This window comes from Oenanthe melanoleuca, chromosome 22 (assembly GCF_029582105.1).
Source record: "Oenanthe melanoleuca isolate GR-GAL-2019-014 chromosome 22, OMel1.0, whole genome shotgun sequence".
Taxonomy (NCBI): Eukaryota; Metazoa; Chordata; class Aves; order Passeriformes; family Muscicapidae; genus Oenanthe; species Oenanthe melanoleuca.
The window spans coordinates 492015-514296 of NC_079355.1; the positions used below are offsets into that span (position 1 = coordinate 492015).

Sequence of the window (22282 nt, forward strand, 5' to 3'; positions counted from 1 at the left end):
CAGCACAAAAAAGTCCTTTGTTGTGTCAAGTCTGATGTGCTGCCACAGCTGGCTGCCCTGCATCTGTGTGTCCTGTTGCTCTGATCTCAGCATCTCTGTCTCTTCAAGGGTACATGCTTGAGCCAGACCCTGATAAGAGACCTGACATTTATCAGGTCTCCTACTTTGCATTCAAACTGGCCAAGAAGGACTGCCCGGTGCAGAATGTCCAGGTGAGCAGAGGAGTGGCCTGAGGGGGCTCTGGGGCTGGCTGGGGAGGCAGTTGCTGGGTAGTGAGGATTTGGCTCTGCTCTGTTGGTTGTTCCCCAGTTCTGTATTTAGGAGGGTCTTGTTTGTAACAGCACAGTTTTGTTTGGATTTTTTGGCTCAGGAATCAGGGTTTCTCATGTTCCTTATTTCTGTTTGTCCCTGATTTACCTCCTCAACCCAGTCACCAGTGTGAGGCCAAGCAAGAGATCTTGTGCATGTGAACATGGAAAATTTGGCCATGCTTGGGAACCAGTTTGATTTCCAGGCACAGCCACCACAGCCTGTGTAATTTGGCCTGCCCTTGGGTTTGAACACAGCACTTCTGGGTCTGTGGGCTGGGACTTGGCATTTGAACTGCATCAGACCTTCCACAACCATCTGCCCCTTCTTAGTGTGTCTTTAGAGACTTCAGCTGAAACATAGAGCTGACAATTATTTCCTTATGTTGTTATGGACACCTGTGACAGACATTTTATTTTGTTATTTCTACATAAATAGAAACTTAGGGGTTTTTTCCCCATGTTCCCCATGCTTATTTATGGTTTTTATGAATAAGAGATAGTTTGGGTTCTATTATGCCTGTGTCTTTGTAGCATCATTAATAAATTTTGTCACTACTGTCCCATGGTTGTCTTTTAAAAATGCCCAGGTTGTGCTGTGCAGCTTTGTGCTCATATTCCATGTTCATTGGTCAAAAAGCTGAGCCCTCTTTTCTTTCTTTGTAAAGACTCTCCCAAACTCCTGTCTCCCCATGACATGGAGCTTGTTTGTTTACATGTCCAGCATGAGAAGTAATGGCTTTGGGAATTCCCAGATCTCCCTCTTTTATTATGATGTTTTTACACATTATTTCTGACTCTGTTTTCTGCCATCAAAATACCAAATTGTGTGTTTTTGGGATCTGCAGAACTCTCCAATCCCTGCTAAACTCCCAGACCCAGTTAAAGCAAGTGAAGCTGCTGCAAAGAAGAGTCAACCAAAGGCCAGGTAACCCCACCTGCATTTTACTCCCTTTCTTGTTGCCTGTTGTCTCTGCTGTTTATTTGCAAAGGTGTATTTAGCTGCTTCCTTGGAGACTTCAGTTCCAAATGGTGACTGAGCACAATTATTCTCCCATTAGTCTCTCAGAAACAATCTCAAGAACAATTTGGTATCTACAAACCACAGAAGGCTGGGGGGATGGCTGCTCTTATCTCTTGCTGTGCATTTTTGGAGCTCAGTAAACACTGAGCAGAGATCAGAAGAGTTCAATGACCTGATTCTGGGGTGGATGTACCAAAGTTAAAGTACATCTAAAGATGGTAGTTTAGACAACTCTGCCCAAAGGTACCAGCTGCTCGTGAGCTGGTTTGTGTCCTTCATGTGCTCATTCAGAAGCCTGAGTGGTTTCAAGCAATATGTTGTTGGAAATAGTTGGATATAAGTTGAGTGGTTTTGACAAGTCCCAGCTGTCCACCAGGAGAAGATGCCATGATTGGCAGAGAAGTCAGAATGACAGTGTTGCATTAATTGTTGTGAGTGCATCCAGGAGGTTTTACTGTGCTTGTTTCACCTTTGTCACTCACACCCAGCTGAAGTGTGGGTGAGTGTTTAACCCTGCTGTGTGTCCTGTGCACCAGCTGCCCAGCTCACAGGCTGTGCTCACTGCCCTTCCTTCTCCCTCTTCCTTGACAGGCTCACAGACCCCATCCCTACGACAGAAACGTCCATAGCACCCCGCCAGAGACCTAAAGCAGGACAGACCCAGCCCAATCCTGGGATTCTGCCCATCCAGCCAGCCCTGACACCCAGGAAGAGAGCCACAGCCCAGGCAGCCATTCAGCCACAGGGTGAGTGCCATGTCTGTGTGGTCCCTGCACCCCTGTGTGCCTCAGGGCAGTGCCTAACGCTGGGTTTGGGTTCTTGTCCCTGTTGCAGGCCCGGCTGCCCTGGGCAGTGCCCAGCCCTCGCTCCCTGCCAGCACCCCCCAGCCAAAAGCAGCTCCCCAGCAGCCTCCAGCCCAGCCCCAGGCCAAGCCAGCAGCAGCTCCCCAGGCACAGCCCCAGGTCCCCTCAACACAGCCCCAGGCCACCCCTCAGCATCAGCAGCAGCTTTTCCTGAAGCAGCAGCTCCTGCAGCAGCAGCAGCAGCAGCAGCAGGCTGCCTACTTCCAGCAGCAGCAGCAGCAGATGATGCAGGCACAGCAGGTGGGTGTGTGCACCGGGTTAACCACATCTGCCTGCAGGGCTGGAGCTTTGTGTTTATGGCAAGTTTCCTGTTCTTTTGGGGGGAATGGGTGCAGCTTTTGGGCATGTTCTAGTGCATCCCCAGTCCTCTGGCAAGATTTGGTCTGGCTCCAGCACACCTCCAGCCTCTCAACCAGCGCTGTTTCCCAGTTCCCAGCGATGCAGCAAGGAGCGCCCGCGCAGCAGCAGCTGATGCAGAACTACTACCAGCAGCAGCAGCAGCAGCAGCTGCTGGCCCAGCAGGCAGCCATGCAGCAGAAGAGCACAGCAGCAGCAGCAGCAGCAGCTCAGCAGAAGCAGCAGCCCCTGGCACCGGCCCAGCCCGAGGCACAGCCCAGTGCGGCAGCGCCGGCACCGCCGCAGGAGCAGGGGGTGAGACCTTGGAGAGGGATGGGGCACTGCAGGGGCTGCAGGGGCTGCAGGAGCTCCTCTGCCAGCTCCTGTGTGCTGGCCACAGCTCAGCTGCCTCTTAGACCCACAGAGCCCTCATCACAGGTGCCAGGGGAGGTGTGGATTGAGTATTAGGAAAATTTCTTCCCCCAAAGGGCTGTCCAGCCCTGGCACAGCTCTCCAGAGCAGTGCTGGAATCTCCATTCCTGGGGGATATAGGATAGTGGTGACCTTGGTAGATCTGGAGAAACACTGGGACTTGGTGACCTTAGAGCCCTTTTCCAACCCAAACACTTCCATGGTTCTGGGGCCTGATTAGTAATAACTCTGTTATTGCTGGGTCACAGATGTCAGCGCTGACCTCGCTGCCTCGGGGATGTGCAGTTGTTTGGATTTCTCATTCCAGGAGGATGCTAGACTCTGGAATTGTGCTCTGGGTCCACAGAAAGGAGATGAGTAGTGGATGAATAGATAGCAGAGGAGATGTGAGTAGCTGCTTAATGCAGCTTCTCTCCATCCCCTGTCACATTGCCATAGAAGATGTGAGAAACTGTCTGAAACATTATTTGTACTTAGCACACCAGGATGGGCACCAGGCACCAGAACTACTTTGTTGCTTCTTGTTAGGAAAACGTTTGCCTGATGCTCAGAGGAAGGCACAAACAGCTTCCTGGTTGTTGGGTTAACTTTTTAATAAATGTAGTGGGAGGGAGACTTTTGAAAGCACCATATCTAAAAATAAATAAATCAATCACCCACTTTACTAATCATATGAGAGTGCACCTAAAATAAATGCTCTTTGCTCGATGGAAAATATGTCCAAGTGCAGAGGCACAGGCAGCTGCCCACAGGGAGGGGCAGGGAGCTGTGCCAGGGAGCCAAAGTGCTCCTCAGGGCTGTGGGAGAAGCTGTGCCTCTTGCTTCCTTTGCTGGGCAATCCCATCTGCACTTCCCTGGCTTTGGGAGCTCAGAGGGTGTCCCTAATTGTGCTTGTGTGCTAGGAGTAATCCTGGGCAGCAGACAGGAGCAGGCTGCCCGTGTTTGTGCTGTGTCTTGCTGCAGGTGTGCAAAGGGGGCAGTGTTCAGGCCTGGGCTGCATGGGGTGAGTGGCATCCCTGCCTGTGGCACAGGGTGGAGCTAGGTGACCTTTAAGATCCTTTCCAGCCCAGTTCCATGAGTCCATTGTTTCAGAGGTACAGTACTGTTTGAGTCCAGGCTAAGGGTCACTTTGTGCTGGCTTGTTGTGAGCTGCCAGTTAATTCTCTTCTCTTTGTTTCTTTGGAAGTGCCATCAGGAGTTAATTTGACTAATAAACTCCATAATCCATGAATGGAGCAGGGCTGGGGCAGCTGTTTGCTCTGCTCTCTGAGGTGTCTCAGGGCTCTGCCATATCCCCTTTCCTGTTGTATTTCCAGCCCTGCTTTGGCTGGGAGCTGTTGTGTTCCTGGCTGTGTTCCTGTTCTGGTGAATGACCTGGGGCAGGTCAGTTTGTCGAAGTTGGTGGGAGATTTTTCAGTATGTGCAGATAGGTTTTAGTGATGCCCATTATTACCCTGTTCCTTTTAGGCAGAAATGCCTCAAATAAAGCATTGACTCAAGAGCTTTGCTGTGATTTGCTAGCACAAGAACAGTCTTAATTTTATGGAATTGGCTAGCTTGAAAATTAGCCTTATTCCCCTGGTAGGCTGCTCAGAATGGACACATCTGGACTCTTTCCTGCTCCTGCAGCAGTCAGGAGGGAAAAGCAGTGGTTGGCTCATTTGAAAAATGGAAGTGTAGCCCAGTCTCTGCAGAGCAGAGTCTCTGAGCAGAAAGCACCTACCCTGGGCCTGTCAAAACCTTTTCACTTGGGGAGATTCCTGCTTGATAAGCTCTGCCTTCATTCCTGTGGTGTTTTCAGCGCTGCCCTTTTGTGTCTCAGCACCAAATGTCCTGTTCTGCAGTGACCTACATAGCTGGTGGGTGCATGGGGAGCAGGCAGGGCACTCTGCCTCTCTGCACTGGGTGCTGGGATGCCACAGGAAAAGCAGGACAGCTCCCCATTGTTTGCCTTCTGCCACCAGGGTTCAGCACCACCCTGGGCACCTTTCTCCTGTTGCTCTTTTAGGTCTTTCCAAGCCCTTCATCTTGGCTGGAAAAGGCCTGGGAACAGGGAGGTAGTGCCCAGGCAGGGGAGGTGACATGCACAGCTTGCTGCTCCTTGTATTCCAATTTTCCTGTTTTAAATCCAGCAGTGATATCTCCCTGGCAGACAGATTGTGAAATATCACACAATCACAAGTGGTGCTGTTGTTTATCACTACAAAACTGTTTTTCAAGTATTTATGAGTTTGTGAGTGTAACACAAGTCTAAGGCAATGGAAAAAGAAAATCAGTGTGAGGAAACCCTTTGCAGCTTCCACAGGGTTTGTAACTGGGCTGTCTTGGCTCACACCTAAACCAAATGTGCCTGGTTTTCTCCTCCACATTTTAATGACAAATGTTGCTCCTGTGATCCTTGCTTTCTTCTTTTTTCCTTCCTCTAAGAGAAGGATTTCTGCATAAGGCCTCCACCCCTTTAGGCATTTGACCCAGTCACACATTATGGGCTGAAGGCAGTGCTGCCTTTCACCGTATCCCTGTGACAAGAGTCTTCTGCACCGTGGTCTGAGTTCTTTCCATCTGTGCTCTGGGTCTTGGCCTCGCTGCCCTTTAGCAGGTTTGAGCCCAGCCAGCCTTTGCCAAGTCCTAATGGAGGTTTCACCTCCAGAGCTGCACCACAGAGAGGGGAGAGACTGTGCCTGTGCAGTAATCCTGAAATACTGCAGAGCAGCCAACTCCCCCCTTCTGTGGTTCCTTTGTTTGTCTGGTTTTCCCCTCCAGACTGTCCTCAATCCATGACTGCAAGCTGGGTGCTCCAGCAGGAGCTGCTTTCTCCCCAGTCCATGACTGGAATGCTGGCTGCTCCAGCAGGAGCTGCTTTCTCCCCAGTCCATGACTGGAATGCTGGCTGCTCCAGCAGGAGCTGCTTTCTCCCCAGTCCATGACTGGAATGCTGGGTGCTGCAGCAGGAGCTGCTTTCTCCCCAGTCCATGACTGGAATGCTGGGTGCTCCAGCAGGAGCTGCTTTCTCCCCAGTCCATGACTGGAATGCTGGGTGCTCCAGCAGGAGCTGCTTTCTCCCCAGTCCATGACTGCAAGCTGGGTGCTGCAGCAGGAGCTGCTTTCTCCCCAGTCCATGACTGGAATGCTGGCTGCTCCAGCAGGAGCTGTTTTCTCGCCATGGCCGCTGTTCTGAGCGAGGGCCCTGTGCTTTTCTCCCCTGGCAGGCTCAGGCTCAGGCTCAGGCCCAGGGGAAGCAGCAGCAGCAGGCCCAGGGCCCAGCCCCAGCCCAGAAGCCGGGCTCGCTGACGCCGCCGTCCTCGCCCAAGGCGCAGCGCGCGGGGCACCGCCGCATCCTCAGCGACGTCACCCACAGCGCCGTCTTCGGCGTCCCCGCCAGCAAATCCACCCAGCTGCTGCAGGCCGCCGCCGCCGAGGCCAGCCTCAACAAGTCCAAGTAGGTGCAGGGCCTGGGGGCTAAGCCTCAACAAGTCCAAGTAGGTGCAGGGCCTGGGGGACTAAGCCTCAACAAATCCAGGTAGTGCCCGGGGCCTGGGGGCGAGAGGGGTCAGCCTCGACAAATCCAAGAAGTGCCCAAGACTTGGGGGGTTCAGTCTCAACAAATCCAAGCAATGCCCAGGGCACGGGGGTGAGGAGTCGGCCTCAACAAGTCCAAGCAGTGCTCAGGGCCTGGGGGGCTCAGCCTCAGCAAGTCCAAGTGTGTGCCCAGGGCCCCCATGTGGGGTGTGGAGTGGGGCTGGGTCACACTCTGGGAGGTGTTTGATGCAAAGCTCTGAATGAAGGTAGGCACAAAGCTCTGAGTCTTTGCCTTCAAATCTCTGTTTAGGGCTTGGTAGGAAGTGCTGGAAGATTTGCCCCAAGGTCCTCATGAGTTGTGTGAGCTCCCAAAAAGCTTTGGGAGACCAGGGCCTTCTCTGGCTCACAAAAGGCAGTGTCACACCAGCCACAGCCCTGGTGTCACTTCGTTCTCACTGCTTGACACCAACACTTCCTGAAGAATGGGCTTGATGCTTCTGGAGATCTTAGTGGAGCTCTGATTTCCTAGGAGTGAGGGAGGTCACTTACAGTGTCTGCAGGCACAAAGCCTTCCCGTGTGCACTGCTGTTCCTGTTGGAATGCTTGGGATGCTGGTTTTAACCCCTGAGATGTGGGTGCTCAGCCTCAGCGCTCCCAGGCTTCTGAGCATGGGGCTGCAGTAACTTACACTGGATGTTTTAATTGGGAAATCATTGACTGTAGTAGCTTGGACCAGCCAATAGTGCTGGCCAGAGGATTTCACATGGGAAATTTAACTCAGATGGGAGGTTAATGGCTCTTGTTTGGGCTGATCACATCCAGGTCTGCTTCCACCACGCCCTCGGGCTCGCCAAGGACCTCGCAGCAGAATGTCTACAACCCTCCTGACGTGTCCACGTGGAACCCCTTTGATGATGACAACTTCTCCAAGCTGACAGCTGAGGAGCTGCTGAACAAGGACTTTGCAAAGCTGGGGGAAGGTAGGTCTGTGGGGTGCTTTAACACCTGCCTGCTCTGGCAAGGGAGGATGCCATGGACTGGGAATGCTTTTAGGCAGGGACTGCTCGGGTGCCCCGTGTAATTACAGCCCTCTGGCTAAATCCTGGCAGTTTGTTTCTGTCTGCAGTTCAGTGGTGCCTCAAAGGCAGAGGTACCAGCTTGCTTTGACAGTGCCCCTGCTCAAGTGCCTGTGGAAGCTGCAGTTTAAACTCTGCTTCATCTGCAAGCTGGGATTTGCAGGAAGAGACTTAAGTCACTTAGTGGAACAGTGTCCTAAGAATGTAGATAAGCAGCTTACTTTCAGAATGGAAGTTTCTCCCCTAACTCTGGGTCTGCATTCCAGGGAAGGCCCCAGAAAAGGCAGGCAGCTCCACAGAGAACCTGATGCCAGGTTTCCAGCCCGCTGCGTCCGCAGCCCCGGCCGATGCGTTCGGGGGCTCTTCCTTCACTGCTGGGCCAGGTGAGTCTGAACATGAGAGCATGGAATGGCAGCTCCTGTCAGAACCTCTCTGAAAGGGAGGGAAACTGATACAGACTGGGCACTGAGAGCTGCAGGCAATAGGGCTGGCACTTCAGGAGGGGAGGAATGTATGGAGACTGCATTCCCTTGTCACAGTTGGGTGGCAGAGGTGGGGCTTGTGGTGAGGGAAGGAACTGAGCCCCTTAGGTTCCCAAGGAAGCTTCTTAAGTGTGTGCAAGTTCCATGGAGCTCATAACAAAGAGTAAAGCCTGTCATATGCAGTGGAGGAAGGTTGGAGGTGTTGGTCAGAGCAGCTGATCTGTTTGGAGGAGTAGGGATAACAATGTCTGTGCAGAGTGAGGAGGACAGAAGGGATGAATGAGCAGGGAAAGTCCTCAGAAGAGAGCACAGTCTCATAATTGACATGTTAAATGATGAAGGCAGTTATTTCTGCACTGGCTGGGCTGTGTGTCTCCAGAGCCCTTGGCTAGTCTGAGGAGTTTCTCTGCAGAAGCCTCTGCTTGTGGGACGTTGCCTGGTATCTTGGTCTTTGGTCCTTGTATCCAAGGTTTTGCTGTGAGCAGCCCCTTCTATGCCAAAACCCCTTGGTGAGTGCTGCTGCTCATTTCTAATCCTGCAGCATCAGTCCTCAGTGAGGGCAGCTCAGACATGCCAAGCACAGAGGTGGAAAGCTTCTTCCAGGAGCTCCAAGTGCCAGGGATCTCCCCCATGGTGAAATATGCACCTGGTGCCTCCCCATAGGAGTAAAGCAACTCCTAATGAGAGGAGTCTGGGAAGGGGCTAAAGAATTCTTTGTGGGGCAAGGACTGACAAATCCATTTATGCTTATTTCTATTTATAAAAGAAGATTTAAGGGAGCTTATAACTGATCTTGGTGTGTTGGTTCTTACTGGAGAATTAAGGAGTTGAAGTCTCTGACACAGGAGTGCTCCTGGGGAGCTCTTTCTGAGTTTGTCAAACAGCTGTGAGCAGTTTATGATGTTCCATCAGCCTTTGTGGATGATGCTGAGCAGCAGCAGCTCCACGTTGAGCTGTGAAACACCCTCTGCAAAGCCTGAGGAGCATCTGTGTGCCTTGGGCTCTGTGGTTGCTCTGCCATGCTCAGTCCTGGCAGTGTCTGTCTTTAATATGTGCCCCTTGACTTTCCAGTCCTGGGGTTTGGCATAAGAAGGTATCTTGGAAATCTTGGTGCTGAGCTGGGCACTTCCAGCCCTTCTCTTTCTTTCCTCAGAGACAGGAGCCTGTCCCAGCCTGGCTGGTGCAAGATGGTGCAGCTTTTATTGCAGACACAGAGGCCCCACGTGGGCTGTGTGTCCTTTTGTTGTCCTTTTTCACCTTTCATGCTGCTGTGAAGGCAGATAACAGTTCTTCCCTGCCAGGGAATGTTCTGAGATCTGTGGGTTAAGTTGTGTTGGAGAAGCACATGGTAGCAGCAGTTTTGTTTGGGTTTTTATTCTTTTGAGTACATTGGTCAGAGTGTGCCTGTGTGTGGTTGTGTCAGAGCTGGGGCTGTACCTGTGCTGAGGTTTTGCTCTGTGCTGTCTCCTTTCCTCTTCTCTGTTCACCCTGCCTTTTCTTTTCCTTTCCTCTTCTCTGCCAGCTGAAAAAACGAAAGACATTCTGAGTTTGGACTCTAACCCTCCTCTTCTGACTGTGCCTGATCCTTTCATTCCTCTCCCGTTATCTGACACCCCAGGTAACCAGAGCTGAGGGATGGAGGGGGGGCAGAGTCTTGGGCTTTGTTTTGTCTCTTAATCTTCTGGTTCTGTTTGTAGGCACACCTGAAATCCTGGTCACTGCCAGGCTCTGCTGCTCTCACTGGCAGTGGGGATGGTTTTCATGGCAGAGCCTGGGGCTATCTCATTGTTCCTAATGCCAAAAATGTTGGTGTCTTTAGAGGCTCAGCATTCAAAGCCAGAAGTGATTGGAGGGCTGGAGCACCTCTCCTAGGAGGGAGAGCTGAGAGAGTTGGGATTGTTCAATCTGGAGCAGAGGAGGCTCCAGAGAGACCTCAGAGCCCCTTCCTGGGCCTAAAGGGGCTCCAGGAGAGCTGGGGATAAGGGCCTGGAGGGACAGGACACAGGGATGGCTTTCCGTTGCCAGAGGGCAGGGTGAGATGGGGTACTGGGAAGGAATTGTTCCCTGGGAGGGTGGGCAGGGCTGGCACAGGGTGCCCAGAGCAGCTGTGGCTGCCCCTGGGTCCCTGGCAGTGCCCAAGGCTGGGTTGGACACTGGGGCTGGGAGCAGCCTGGGATGGTGGAAGGTGTCCCTGCCCATAGCAGGGGGTAGAATGAGATAGGCTTTAAGGTCTCTTCCAACATAAACCATTCCAAGATTCTATGAGAAATAATCCCCAGGTAATTAATTACCTGTTCAGACTGAAGCTGTTTTCAGATTGTCTCCAACGTTGAAATTGTAGGTTTTGTTATTGTTAATCTTTCTTTCCTGTAAGAGTCAGTGTTTCTTTGGCTTCCAAAGTCTGTTGCAAATCTGAGCATCTTGTGAAGCACAAGTTACATGTGACCTTTTCTGATTTGGCAAGATTTTCCAGTGCAGTTGGTGCTATTTCATTTACTTTGCAGTGCTGCTTCTAAGCTTTCCCTGTGCACATTTCTGACTGCAGCAGCCAACACTTTTTAGCACAAGATTATGTAAGTGCTTAGGAGCTTATTTGCAAATCAGTGGGATTTGGAATATGGGAATGTTTTTATCTTGGAGCCTCTCTCAGCCCTCTGGTGAATTCGTGTGGCAGGTCCCACGTCAGTGAGCCCAGAGCACAGCTGCAGCTCCCACCCTTGTTGTAAGTTGAAAACTATCCAATTACTTTAAGGTTTTAGGTAAAGAAGTGACCAATTACTTTGGAGAAAAAGGACCAATTAGGACACTAAGACATAACAAGAGGGTCTGCAGGGGGGTGAACAGTTCTCTGGCATGAACCATCCTAAGGAAGGATTTCTTATCTAAGGCATAAGTTTCCAGGGGTGCCCTAAAGGAACACCACACCCTTCCACGTGGCCAGGACATGCAGGAGACCTGGCTTTGTTGGCCTTGAGGGTTTCTGAAAAGACATTTTCATTTGTTTGCTCTTTTTAAAGTCAAACCTGGGCCCAGGAGCTCATGAATATTTTCAACGACTAGAGCTACAGGCTAGCCCTTAGATTTGAAACTAAGAGGGGTTGTCTGCTTGTAAATTCAGCAGAAAACATCAAACTTCAGGATTTGAAGTTGGGTTTTCAGGCTGTGTGCATCACCCAGCAGTGCTGTTTGCTCTGTGTGTCAGTGTTGGCTGTGAGGACCATCCCCAGCACACAGGGCTTGGCCCAGGGCTGTGCTGCCTGGCAGCTCAGGTCTTGCAGTGCTCAGCAGAGCTGGGAGTGATCCAGGCTCCAGCACAGCACCTTGCCAGCTGCCTCAGCTCTGTGCAGAAGCAGAATATTTGCTTTCTGTTTGGAATATTTTTATACCTGAGAAAGCTCTGATAGTGAATCCCCTTGTTTTGAAAACATTTCACCTCTGCCTTTATCAGCTGTGAGGAGGCATGGCCCTTTGAGAAGTGAGGTGTGAGCCTGCACCCTGAGCCTGAGGGCAGTGCTGTCCCAGGAGGGTTTCAGTACACAGGTGAGGTTTTATTGGGTGTCTGCTCTGCAGGGCCAGTCCTGAGGGCTCTGCCCTCTAACCCTGCAGCAGCTGAGGCTGGATAAAGCTCAGCTGCTTTTCCTGCTTAGCCACAAACCTCCCCTGGCACCTGGAGGTGCAGGTGTCATCACCTGGGTGCTGTCAGACCTGGCCTGTCCCCGCTTGCAGACAGGTGCAGTCAGTGTCAGTGGGTGCTGTTCAGGGTGTCCTCCCTCCTCCCTGTGTAGTGGCTGCAGTTCTCAGTGGAATTGTAACTAGCAAGAGGAGCTGGCAAGAGTGATGTAAAAATATGGCAAAACATCTGTTAAAGTAAGGGAGAATTAAATATTCATGCTGAAAACATATTTCCTTGTGTATGTGCAGGAAAATGAGCCAAGTTGTTCTTAATGAGCTTATTTCAGGCTTCACCACTGACTAATCCTGGGGGTGTTGGTCAGGGGAGCTCTGTCTGTGGGGTCACTCTGACTGATGTAGGAGGGTATTTTTTTTTTTTTGGGAACAAAATACTTGATGAGATGTTTTTAATCACAATAACTCTACTTCAGGCCCATAAATTCTGAAAAGATAACTGGGTGCCCCAGCTATGCCTGAGTGTTTATAATAACTGCAATAAACAACTGTATTTCTGCTGAGAATTTATTTGTACCAAGATGACACATTGAGATAAAGTAATTGCACATGCACAATTAGGCATGCACAGCACCTGTGGGTGTGCACTAATGATCTGAGTTTACATCTTGAGTTGGGAAAATGCACAAGGGCAACTGCCCCTGCAGGAACTTGACGGATTTTTTGCTGTATTTACTGAGAGGACAAGGTGGTGGTGTGATGATTTAAAGCAGCAAAGCCAGCAGACCACGAGAATCCCAACTAAATTAGTGCAAAGAGCATCCAGTGTTCTTCTGTCTGGGCTTTGAGTTTGATCTCAGGGAGGAGAATTTATTATTTTACAAATACTTGAGATCTTGAACACAAAACTAAAATTGCTTGATTTTGATCTCTGAAGGAGCCACTGTTAAATGTTGTGCTGTTACCCTCCATGGTGTTTGCAAAGCCCTGTGCATTTGAAGCATTCCGTTCACCTTTATTCCCTTTCTTTTCCTGCCTGTGCTGTGTAAGAGCCAATGCCATGCCAGCATCAGGAGGATGGAAGTGCAGTGCCTTCCCTGGGCTAACCCAAGGCCTCTGGACTGCTCAGTGCCCTGCAGGCTCCTTTGAGCTGCTAGCACTTGATGAGTCAGTGGGCAGAAGCCTCCCAGTGCCAGACCTGTGCCCAGGCTGGTGATGTCCCTCCCTGCCCTGCTGGCCTGGCAGACTTTCACAGCTGTGTCTCTCTTTCCCAGCTGGCCCCCGAGGGAGAGGACTCTGCTGTGTGCTCTCCTGAGCTGTGTGTGCTGCCAGGGCAGCCCTGCAGTGAGTACCAGCCCTGTGTGAGTGCTGCTGCCCCTCCTGCCTCGGCCATGTGCCTCAGTGTCCTCACCTGGGCACAGCTGTGCCCTCTGCTCCCTTTTAACCTGCAAGTTTGCAGGAGTTCTTGTTGTTTCTAATAGCCTGCTCTAACCCAAAGCCCCTTTGCCTCCCTCATCTCTTGATTCATATTTTTTCCTAACTCTGCTGTTTCTTAAACCATGTCTGTGGCTGAAGGGGTGTGTGGCCAGCAATAAAAACAGCGTGGCAACAGTCTCTGGCTGCAGATGCAAAGTCTGAGCAAACTGCTTGCCTGTAAACTCCATCAGGTTTGTGCATGTGTTAGAAAAGGGATCTGAAGAGAAGGTCAGCACTTTCTCACTGGATTGTCCAAAGCTTCTCAGCCAGTGCATGGGGTTTGGCCTGTTTGCTTGCTCCAAGAGACAAATCCAGAGTTAATTCAATGGCTTCCCCTCTTCCTTATGTTGGTGCACATCAGAGGAGAGGCTCTTGCTTTTGTTCCTGGAGGAAGTGATTTGGTTTTCCAGGCTCTGAAGCCAGCAGCATCAGCCTCCTGGGGATGCTCACAGACCCATCAGCTGCAGACTCTTGCTCTGCTTTTCCTGCAGCTGTTTTTCTTACTCTGATAGGAAACCCTCAGTAATTTCTTACTGTGAGGAGCATTGACAAATGTTTCACATTCTTTCTTAAAGCCTGCAGTGTGTGGCTGGCTCTACCTCAGGAGGGGGCTGAGAGGGCACTTTTTAATCCCCCTCTGTGCTTTTAAGCTTAGACACCTTCTGAAAGCTTGCCATGGTCTCCCTGGCTGCTGCACTGCCCCAGCAAACCTGCCCTGGCAGGGCTGAAATGGGGCAAAGCAGAAAACCCAGCAGGGAATGGTGGGCAGTGGCCAGCTCATCCTGAACTGGGTCAGACTCACTTCCCTGGGGCTGGAAAGCATCTGGCAGGTTTTCCACAGGCTGGCTGGTGAAGAGGAAGTCCCCAAGAGGCAGCAGCTCCAAGTGGGAGCACAGTGACTGGGTAAAACACACATTTCCCAGCTGGTATTGATGAAAGCCCACCCCAAGGGCCCTTCAAGAGCTCTAGGAGGTTAAATACCTCTATAATGGGTTACCTTTTCTTAACCTTATTTATCCTGGGGCTTGTTCATGTGTCTGCACAGGAATGATCTGGGTTTGTCTGTTGCATTTGGAGCACTTCTTCTCCTTCCCCATTCATCCTGACCTTCTTGTTTTTGTTGAACTCCTCAGCCTCACTGCAAGGGGATAAAAGTTCCTTTAAATCATGCACTGAGAGGGGCAGCAGTGGCTGCCTGAAACAGCACTGGCAGATCAGCACCAGCACTGAAGGAGGCAGGAAAGGAGATCTTGTGAGACAAGAAACAAAATCAGGCAAAGAACCACTGACAGCCTAAAGCTTTGCATAAAACCTGCTGTGCCCTGGGGCAGGAGGGAAAATGAGCACGTGGGGAAAATACCATGGTTGTTCTCAGAAGCTGAGCTCATGCCACTCTGGGAGCTGTCTGGGGCAGTTCCAGTGTGTCACAGGGAAAATCTGCACTGTGGGAACAGAAGAACACTGTTGTGAAGAGAAGGGAGGAGGAGCAGGACACCTGGAAGTGGGATCTGGCAGGAATGGTTGTTGGGTGTGTGGGTGTGAAGCTGCAGGGAGTGCCCTGGGAGGAGCTGGGCACTGACAGGCCCTTGGGAAGAGTCTGCCTGCAATGGAGCATGTTCCTGTCTCCTGGTCCCCACAGCTCTCCTGTGCTGTTTTCCCAGCACCCCATAACCAATTCCACCTCCTCAGCCCCTCTGACACCTCTGGGTGCTCCTGCTCCCAGTCTGTCCCCTCTGCCCCTCTCTGTGCCACACAAGCCAGGCATGGCACTGGATGCAAATCTAAAACTTACTGGGAAGAGTTCCTGTATATTAGGGCTGCTGTTTTCATCACACTTTTCCTTTCAGTTGACCTTTTTCAGGCCTGTAGTGATATAACAGCTGCCTCTTGGACTGATTTTTAGGTTTCCTCCTCCTGGTTGCTTCAGTTGCTGGCTTTGTCATGGGAAGTAGAATTTGCTTTGAATAAGCAGTTCCAAAGCCATCAGACTATGTTATTATTTATATTGAGCAATAGAAAAGAATGGATATCATTCCCACATATGTAGCAGTGTAACTTAAGCTTTTCTTTGGTGTTCTCAGCACGGCAAGCCTTATTACAGCAGGATTGCTGTGCTTTTGTGCAGTTGTGAGAGGGTTTCTTTGAACAATAAATAACAACACCAGTCTGTAACTGGAAGTGTCCCAGGCCAGGTTGGATGGGCTTGGAGCAAGCTGGGGCTGTGGGAGGTGTCCTGCCTGTGGCAGGGGCTGGATGAGCTTTGGAAGGTCCTTGGCAGCCCAGCCCCTGGGGGTTCTGTGCTGGAGCCGTTCGCACAGCCCGTGCTCAGCTGCTGCTCTGGGGCTCACACAGTGAGCCAGCAACTGAGCTCCTCATTAATGCTGTCTTTTTCTTTCTTTTGCTTTTTCTCTCTGTTGCCTCCCTTCCTCCTCTTCCTGCTTGCCTCAGAGAAACTGATTGAGGGACTCAAATCTCCCGAGCCTGCGCTGCTGCTCCCCGAGCTGCTGCCTCTGGCTGACCCCTTCGGCAGCACGTCAGACGCTGTCAATGGTAAAGCCTGTCCCTCCTGTCCCACTGCTGTCCTGCCCTGCATGCCACGTGCAGCCCTGCTCCAGAACAGCCCCTGTGCTGGGCAGACAGGGGAGGGGAGGAATGGGGCATGCTGAGACAGATCTGCCCTTTCTCTCTGAGCAGTGGGGATTTGGTGTCTGCACGATCTGGCAGCGACGTGGCACGGCTGTGCCTTGGGTGTTCTCTTGGTAGAAGGAAAGTTAATTGCTGGTTGAAGAAGAAGATGGCAAAAATACCTTTATTTTTGGTTGAGATTTTGTGTTTAAACATGGCCCAGGCACTGAGCTGGTCTGTCTGCATGGACCCTCAGCAGGATGAGGAGGAAGGACAGCATTCCCTGGGCCTGGGGAGTGCTGGGAATAAACATGCCAGGCTGCTGTGAGCCTGGGTGCAGCAGGCTCCAGGCAGGGTCAGCATGTTGGAGTGCTGCAGAATTGTGTTTCTGTCCAGTTGCCAGGTGCACTGGGACAGTGATTGCAGGCTGCTCACATCAGCTGCTTCTGTGGGTTGGGGTCCCAGCTGGGTGTGGCCTCTGGCTCTGATAGAAAGCAAGGACATGACTCCCTGTAATACTAAAACTTCTGCTTGGGCAGTTTCTGGCAGTTGTCTGAATTTTAATGATCAGTTACTCTGAATGCAAGGGGACTCCAATGGTCACTCCCTTCTGTTGGGGGAAAGGCTCTTGTGGAGATTTTCTTCCTGTTGAGCTGCAGGGCAGGTTTTAGTAACCTGCTGTTCCTCTCTCTGGGTGTTCAAATTTGGCTTTACAAATTCAAATAAATAAAACCAAATAAAAGCTGGAGCCAGGGTTCAAAACTAAACAAACTCTTGAGCTGACACATACTACAGGGTCAGTAAAGGATTCAGACAACTCCTGCCTCAGTTCCTTCTTCTGCTTTCTTTGCAAACTAACCTCTGGCTTCTCCTGTGCTGCTGTGCCCTGTGGAAAGGAAAAGCTGACGTGGCAGTGGAGAGCCTGATCCCGGGGCTGGAGGCCCCTCTGCCCCAGCGCCTCGTGTCCCAGAGCGAGTCCCTGGCCTCCAACAGAACAGGTTGGTGAGGCAGGAGGGGCTGGGGGCTCTGGGCACCAGAGAGCTCTGGCTGCTTCCACAGGGGGCTCTTCCACTGCTGGACCTGGGCTGCCTGGGGGCCTTGCTCAGGGAGTGCTCTGTGCTCCTCATCTCCTTGGGAGGGATGGAGGGGGTTCTTACCCCAGAGGTGCTGGCACTGCCCAGGCTCTCCAGGGAATGGGCATGGCCCTGAGGCTGCCAGAGCTCCAGGAGCCTTTGGACACTGCTGCCAGGGATGCACAGGGAGGGATTTTGGGGTGTCTGTGCAGGGCCAGGGGCTGGGCTCTGGTCCCTGTGGGTCCCTTCCCCCTCAGGAGATTCTGTGGTTCCGTGGTACAGCGTTCCTTGAGCCACCATCACAGACCTGTAGGTGCTCATGCATTGCTCCCATGGAATGGTTCAGAACTTAGGAGCAGTCACTGATTTGTCCCAGGGGAGCAAGAAGCAACTTCTGTCCCTTTCTCATTGTGCACCCTTGATTGGGCCTCTTCCCACAGCAGATGGGCTCGAGCTCTTGTTAGAGGTATCTGGTGGGAGAGCCCTGGGTTTGGAGCTCCTCTCTGCAGAACTCCCACTTCAACCTGGCTCTGTGGGATTCCTGTGTCTGTTCAGCTTCAGAGAGACAGAAAGCCCAGCTGGAGGTGCTGGGGCTCTGTGGGGGAAGGGGAGTGTGGGAACCTGAGATAACACTCTTTGTGTCCTGTTCAATGCCACCCTGGGATGCCCACCTGGATCCAGACTCTCTCACTGGGGAAGACTCTCTGCTTGACTGTTCTCTGCTCTCTAACCCTGCTGCTGACCTCCTGGATGAGTTTGCTCCTGTAGCTTTCTCAGCTCAGCCTCACAAAGGTAACCTGGCCCTCCTGCCCCTGGCTGGAGCTGGTGTGAAGCTGCTCCTGCTTTACAGAAACACATGCTCTGGCCTGTTCTGGTGTTTTACTGTCCCCAAGCCACTGCTTTGTTTTCTTCCCCAGCTGTTCAAACTTGGAATATGCACTGAAGTACTAAGGGGGGAAAAAAAGTCAAGTGTTCAACTTAACTGTAAAGACAGAGTTTATCAAAAATGGTGTTTTTCATGGAGTGGGGATCCAGCAGGCAGGAAGGGTGGGCTCTGTGTGCAGCCCTTCCTCAGGGAATGCATTCTGGGTCTGCTTTTTCCATGTGGGATTTGAGACTTTTGTTTTTTCTGCACTATTAATTCCTGAAGGGAGCCTGATAATCATCTGTCACAAGTTTTTGGAACAAAAGGAATTTTTTTTGGTTTACTGAAGTGAGGATCCCAGGTAGATGAGCTCTGCCAGCCCTAGAGAATGTTGTCCTTACTGGGAGAAGCTCTTAAGGCCAGCTGTAGTGTCACAGCAAACATGAATGAGAACCTGAGAGGAAAGGCCAGGACTTCTGGACTATTTATTGCCTTGAAAGAGAGGCTCAGAGCAGCTGTGCTGGTTCCTGGGTGCCCCAGAGCTGGGGTGTGCTTTGCTCACTTGGTGAGTATCCCTGTGGCAACAGAAATGCTCTGGCCTCAGAGGAATTGTTGCAAAAACAGTCTGTAACCAAATTCTATACATGATGGCACTTCAGAATGAGTTTGTGCTTTCCATAGAGCTTTTGGGTTAAACAAGCAGTTGTTCTAATTGCTCAGTGCTGTAATACACTCCTGTGCCACTTTACTTTGCATGGAAATGTGTGTGGAGCAGTTACTGCTCTATCCTGGGACACAGGGAAGCCCAGATGTGCTGGCATGGCTTAATGAGAAAGAATTTCCTGCATGGCTCTCCCAGGGCTGTCCTGCTGTTCCCTCTGGGATGGAAAGGCTCAGGTGTGATGAGGAAGGTGAGACTGTTAGTGGGGGCAAGGTATTAAAATCTTCCAGAACTCATTGATGGCTTGTTTTGAAACCCTAATTTGTAGCTCTGGGTGTGGTTATTAACTGAACATCAGTCTCACTCTTTATTTTTTGCTGAGTTAATCCAGTCCTGGTGCTGGTGATGATGTAAAACACTCCTGGAGCAGGTGCTGCTGTCCCTAGGTGTCATCAGCCTGTGGAGCTGCAGTGCTCTTGGCATCAGTGGGACCAGGAGGGCTGGGAAAGCAGCCAAGCTCTGATCCTTTATCAGTGGGATCATGGAAAAGCAGCCAAGCTCTGATCCTTTATCAGTGGGATCATGGAAAGGCAGCCAAGTTCTGATCCTTTATCAGTGGGATCATGGAAAGGCAGCCAAGTTCTGATCCTTTATCAGTGGGATCATGGAAAAGCAGCCAAGCTCTGATCCTTTATCAGTGGGATCATGGAAAAGCAGCCAAGCTCTGATCCTTTATCAGTGGGATCATGGAAGAACAGCCAAGCTCTGATCCTTTATCAGTGGGATCATGGAAAGGCAGCCAAGCTCTGATCCTTTATCAGTGGGATCATGGAAAGGCAGCCAAGTTCTGATCCTTTGTCAGTGGGATCATGGAAAAGCAGCCAAGCTCTGATCCTTTATCAGTGGGATCATGGAAAGGCAGCCAAGCTCTGATCCTTTATCAGTGGGATCATGGAAAAGCAGCCAAGCTCTGATCCTTTATCAGTGGGATCATGGAAGAACAGCCAAGCTCTGATCCTTTATCAGTGGGATCATGGAAAGGCAGCCAAGCTCTGATCCTTTATCAGTGGGATCATGGAAAGGCAGCCAAGTTCTGATCCCTTGTCAGTGGGATCTGGGCTCTGAGCAGGCTGACCCTTCAGCCTTGCCACTGCAGCCTTTCCCTGTCTGTCACTGGGCCCTTTGCTGGCCCTGGAGCTGGTGCTGAGCCTTCAGGGTCCCTGAGTCTGCATTTGCTGAATTCAGCACCAGGCTCTGTGTGTGAGAGGGGGCAGGAGGTTTCTGTTTGGGGTGGCTCAAGGCACTGAGCTGAGTTGCAGGGCTTTGGAGGAGCTGTGCCCAGGTGGGGACATTGGCCAGCCTGTCCCTCTCCTCAGGGGTGTCCCCAGCTGGGCTGTGCTTCTGGAGCTGTGAGCAGAAAGGCCATGGAATCCTTGCAGGAGCTCCAGGCAGCTGGGAAGAGGCACAGATAAATAACTGAGGACAGAGGGGTCACAGTGACCATTCCTGTTCAGATGAACCTTGGTGTGTTTTGTGTTGTGTACACTTTGCACTGCTCTCCTACAACTTTTGGGGGATGTTTTCCCTGGGTCTGATCCTCCAGAGCACAGAGTAGTTCCATGAGTGTTTTCTTGCCTCATCTCTCCCCAAACCTGGTAAATCTTGGTCAGCTTTAGGTAGAAATCTCTCATTCCCAACAGGAGTCAGACAGGAATGTTCCTGTTCATGAAAACTGTCAGGTTGATGTGTCCTTGCTGGGCTTTCAGAAATCCTTCAGCCAGGTGTTGAGGAGCAGATTTGGGAGGGTATCTGAGGTGTCTAAAGGAACAAGTAGTGATACCCAGGGAGTCTGAGTGGCTCTCAAGATATAGAATTGCCTGATGAGATGGTTAAATCACCTCACCTCTGGAGATGGTTGAAAGTGCCTCCCCACCAAGGGTTGAACTGCAGCTGATGTGGTTGCAAATCAATGGAATTATCTCCCAGAACTGCCCTAGGGGCCTCTAGAAAATCTCTCACAGCATCTGGTGCTCTCCAGGCACATAAACTCCTTGGAAGTCTGGCTTCATGTTGCCCTTCTTGTTTTATTGCTGTGGGTGAAAGCTCAGTCTCTTATAGATGACTGGAATTTCTTCTGTGGTTTTTTTTTCCCAGCCCTTTTCCTCTCCCTGTGCATGAGAGCTGGGAGCCAGAGAGGCAGACTGAGCTCTCACACCATGCTCATGACAAAGAACACCTTCAGTCCTTGGGAGCTTTCCCCAGGCCTCTGCCACGGCTTCCAGCTGTCCAGCTGAGCCTTCAGACTGCTCAGGTGTTGTTCTGGGTCTTGTGACTTGGCTTGCTTGGTTTGGTTTGATCCCCTCCACTTCTGTATTTCATTGCCTCTCTTCTTTCCTGCCCAGACTTACCAACTTTATTTCACCTTTTAAATAAAACTCCTGCTTCTAAACTCTGTCTCTGAAAATATTAAGGTGTTCTAACACTTCCTGGCAATTCTAACCAGCCTCTCTGCTGTCTTTGCTTCTTTACCCTTATTTCTCTTCTGTGCTGCAGAAGATACTAACCTGATATCAGGCTTTGATGCTCCTGAGGGCTCTGAAAAAGTGACAGAAGATGAGTTTGACCCAATTCCAGTGTTGATATCCAAAAATTCACAAGGTAAGCCAGGATGTGGGACTGAAAAAGGGAAGGAAAAAAGACAAACAGTGAAAATATAAATTAGTTATGGGGCAGTGGTGCTGCAGCACATGTGACTAGTTCAGATCCTGAGCTGTGAAATACCATCAGTGTGGTGTTTAGTGAGATACCTTGGCCTTGAAATATCTGTAGATTCTCTGCTTGGGAGATTTCCATGTCCAAAAGCAGACATGCAGTGTCAGAGCTGTCATGGGGTAATTTCTGCCAGGCAGTCAGGAGGGCACAGACCCCTCAGGTGCTGGATGCAGTGAGAGCTGTCCTCCCACCTTCTTACTGCCCAAGCCTTTGGTCTTCTAAGGGAGCCTGGCATGAGGCACAGAGAGAATGGGAATTAGGATAATCCTTTAGAGCCCAAAACTCCTGCTGGAACTGAGGTTTTGTCACTTCTGATTGGTGTCTTCCCAAGGTGGGAGCTGAGTGTGAGAAGTCTGGTCCAGGTCCCCACGTGCTGTGAGCAGCTCTGGGCAGGCAGAGTCTGCAGGGCAGTGACTGGGCAGCTGCTCACTGTCACCATTCTGGCACTGCAGGCCCTTAAGGAGATCTTTGCCAGCAGTCTCAGCCCCAGGGGGTGTGAGGAGCCAGCAGCACCAGCTGTGCTGTGGTTCAGCCCTTTGGGGCCAGCAGCAGGCAGCATTTCACTCCTGCCACTGAAGGATCAGTGAACTGGGTTCCCTCTCTGCAGTCACCCCACTGAGAGGATTTTTTGATGACAGCCTTTGATGTAGTTGTGGAGGTTTAAAGACAAATCCAGGACTTTTTTTTGTGTGTTTTTTTTAAAAGGTGTTTTTTTTTTTTTTTTTTTTTTTTTTTTTTTTTTTTTTTTTCCCAGTTTGGTCACGTTCCCTACCTCCCATTTTTGGTTGTAGCAGGAATGTGCTGAATCCCTGCTCTGCACTAGTCTTGGCTTTCAGAGGATGACACTTGTTAGAAACAGTTCAGACATTACAAACTCTGCCCCTGCTGGAAGTCAGAAACCTGTCCCAAGGCTGGGCCAAGACAGGCTCCCTTGAGTGCAGGGAAGATCCTGGAGGGTTGGAACCAGATGGTCTTTAAGGTCCTTTCCAACCTGAACCTTTCTGTGGTTCTCTCCTGTAGTCCCAGTTGCAGAAGGTCCCACAGTAGCCCAGTTCTCCTGGAAGCAGCTCAAAGCACCCAAAGATGCTCCTAAAATTGCAGCTGGATTTCAAGATTTAAAACTTTGACCTGTCCTTTCTGTGG

At 51.0% G+C, this 22282-nt stretch overlaps 1 protein-coding gene across 7 annotated transcripts in view; it reads left to right on the forward strand.

Moving 5' to 3' along the window:
• Positions 1-22282, forward strand: part of AAK1 (AP2 associated kinase 1) — a 69090-nt gene that overhangs the window by 34833 nt on the left and 11975 nt on the right. For 2 of the 7 annotated variants that reach the window (XM_056508532.1, XM_056508528.1), the window contains exons 9-21: positions 109-212; positions 1157-1236; positions 1924-2078; positions 2167-2435; positions 2625-2846; positions 6173-6402; positions 7305-7462; positions 7825-7941; positions 9563-9658; positions 15592-15693; positions 16665-16766; positions 17523-17633; positions 20921-21025. In XM_056508532.1, coding sequence (XP_056364507.1) covers positions 109-212; positions 1157-1236; positions 1924-2078; positions 2167-2435; positions 2625-2846; positions 6173-6402; positions 7305-7462; positions 7825-7941; positions 9563-9658; positions 15592-15693; positions 16665-16766; positions 17523-17633; positions 20921-21025 — 1851 coding nt within the window. Of the gene's footprint in view, positions 1-108; positions 213-1156; positions 1237-1923; positions 2079-2166; positions 2436-2624; positions 2847-6172; positions 6403-7304; positions 7463-7824; positions 7942-9562; positions 9659-15591; positions 15694-16664; positions 16767-17522; positions 17634-20521; positions 20895-20920; positions 21026-22282 lie in introns of those variants that run through there. The other 5 variants (XM_056508535.1, XM_056508531.1, XM_056508530.1 and 2 more) reach the window with 4 other exon arrangements.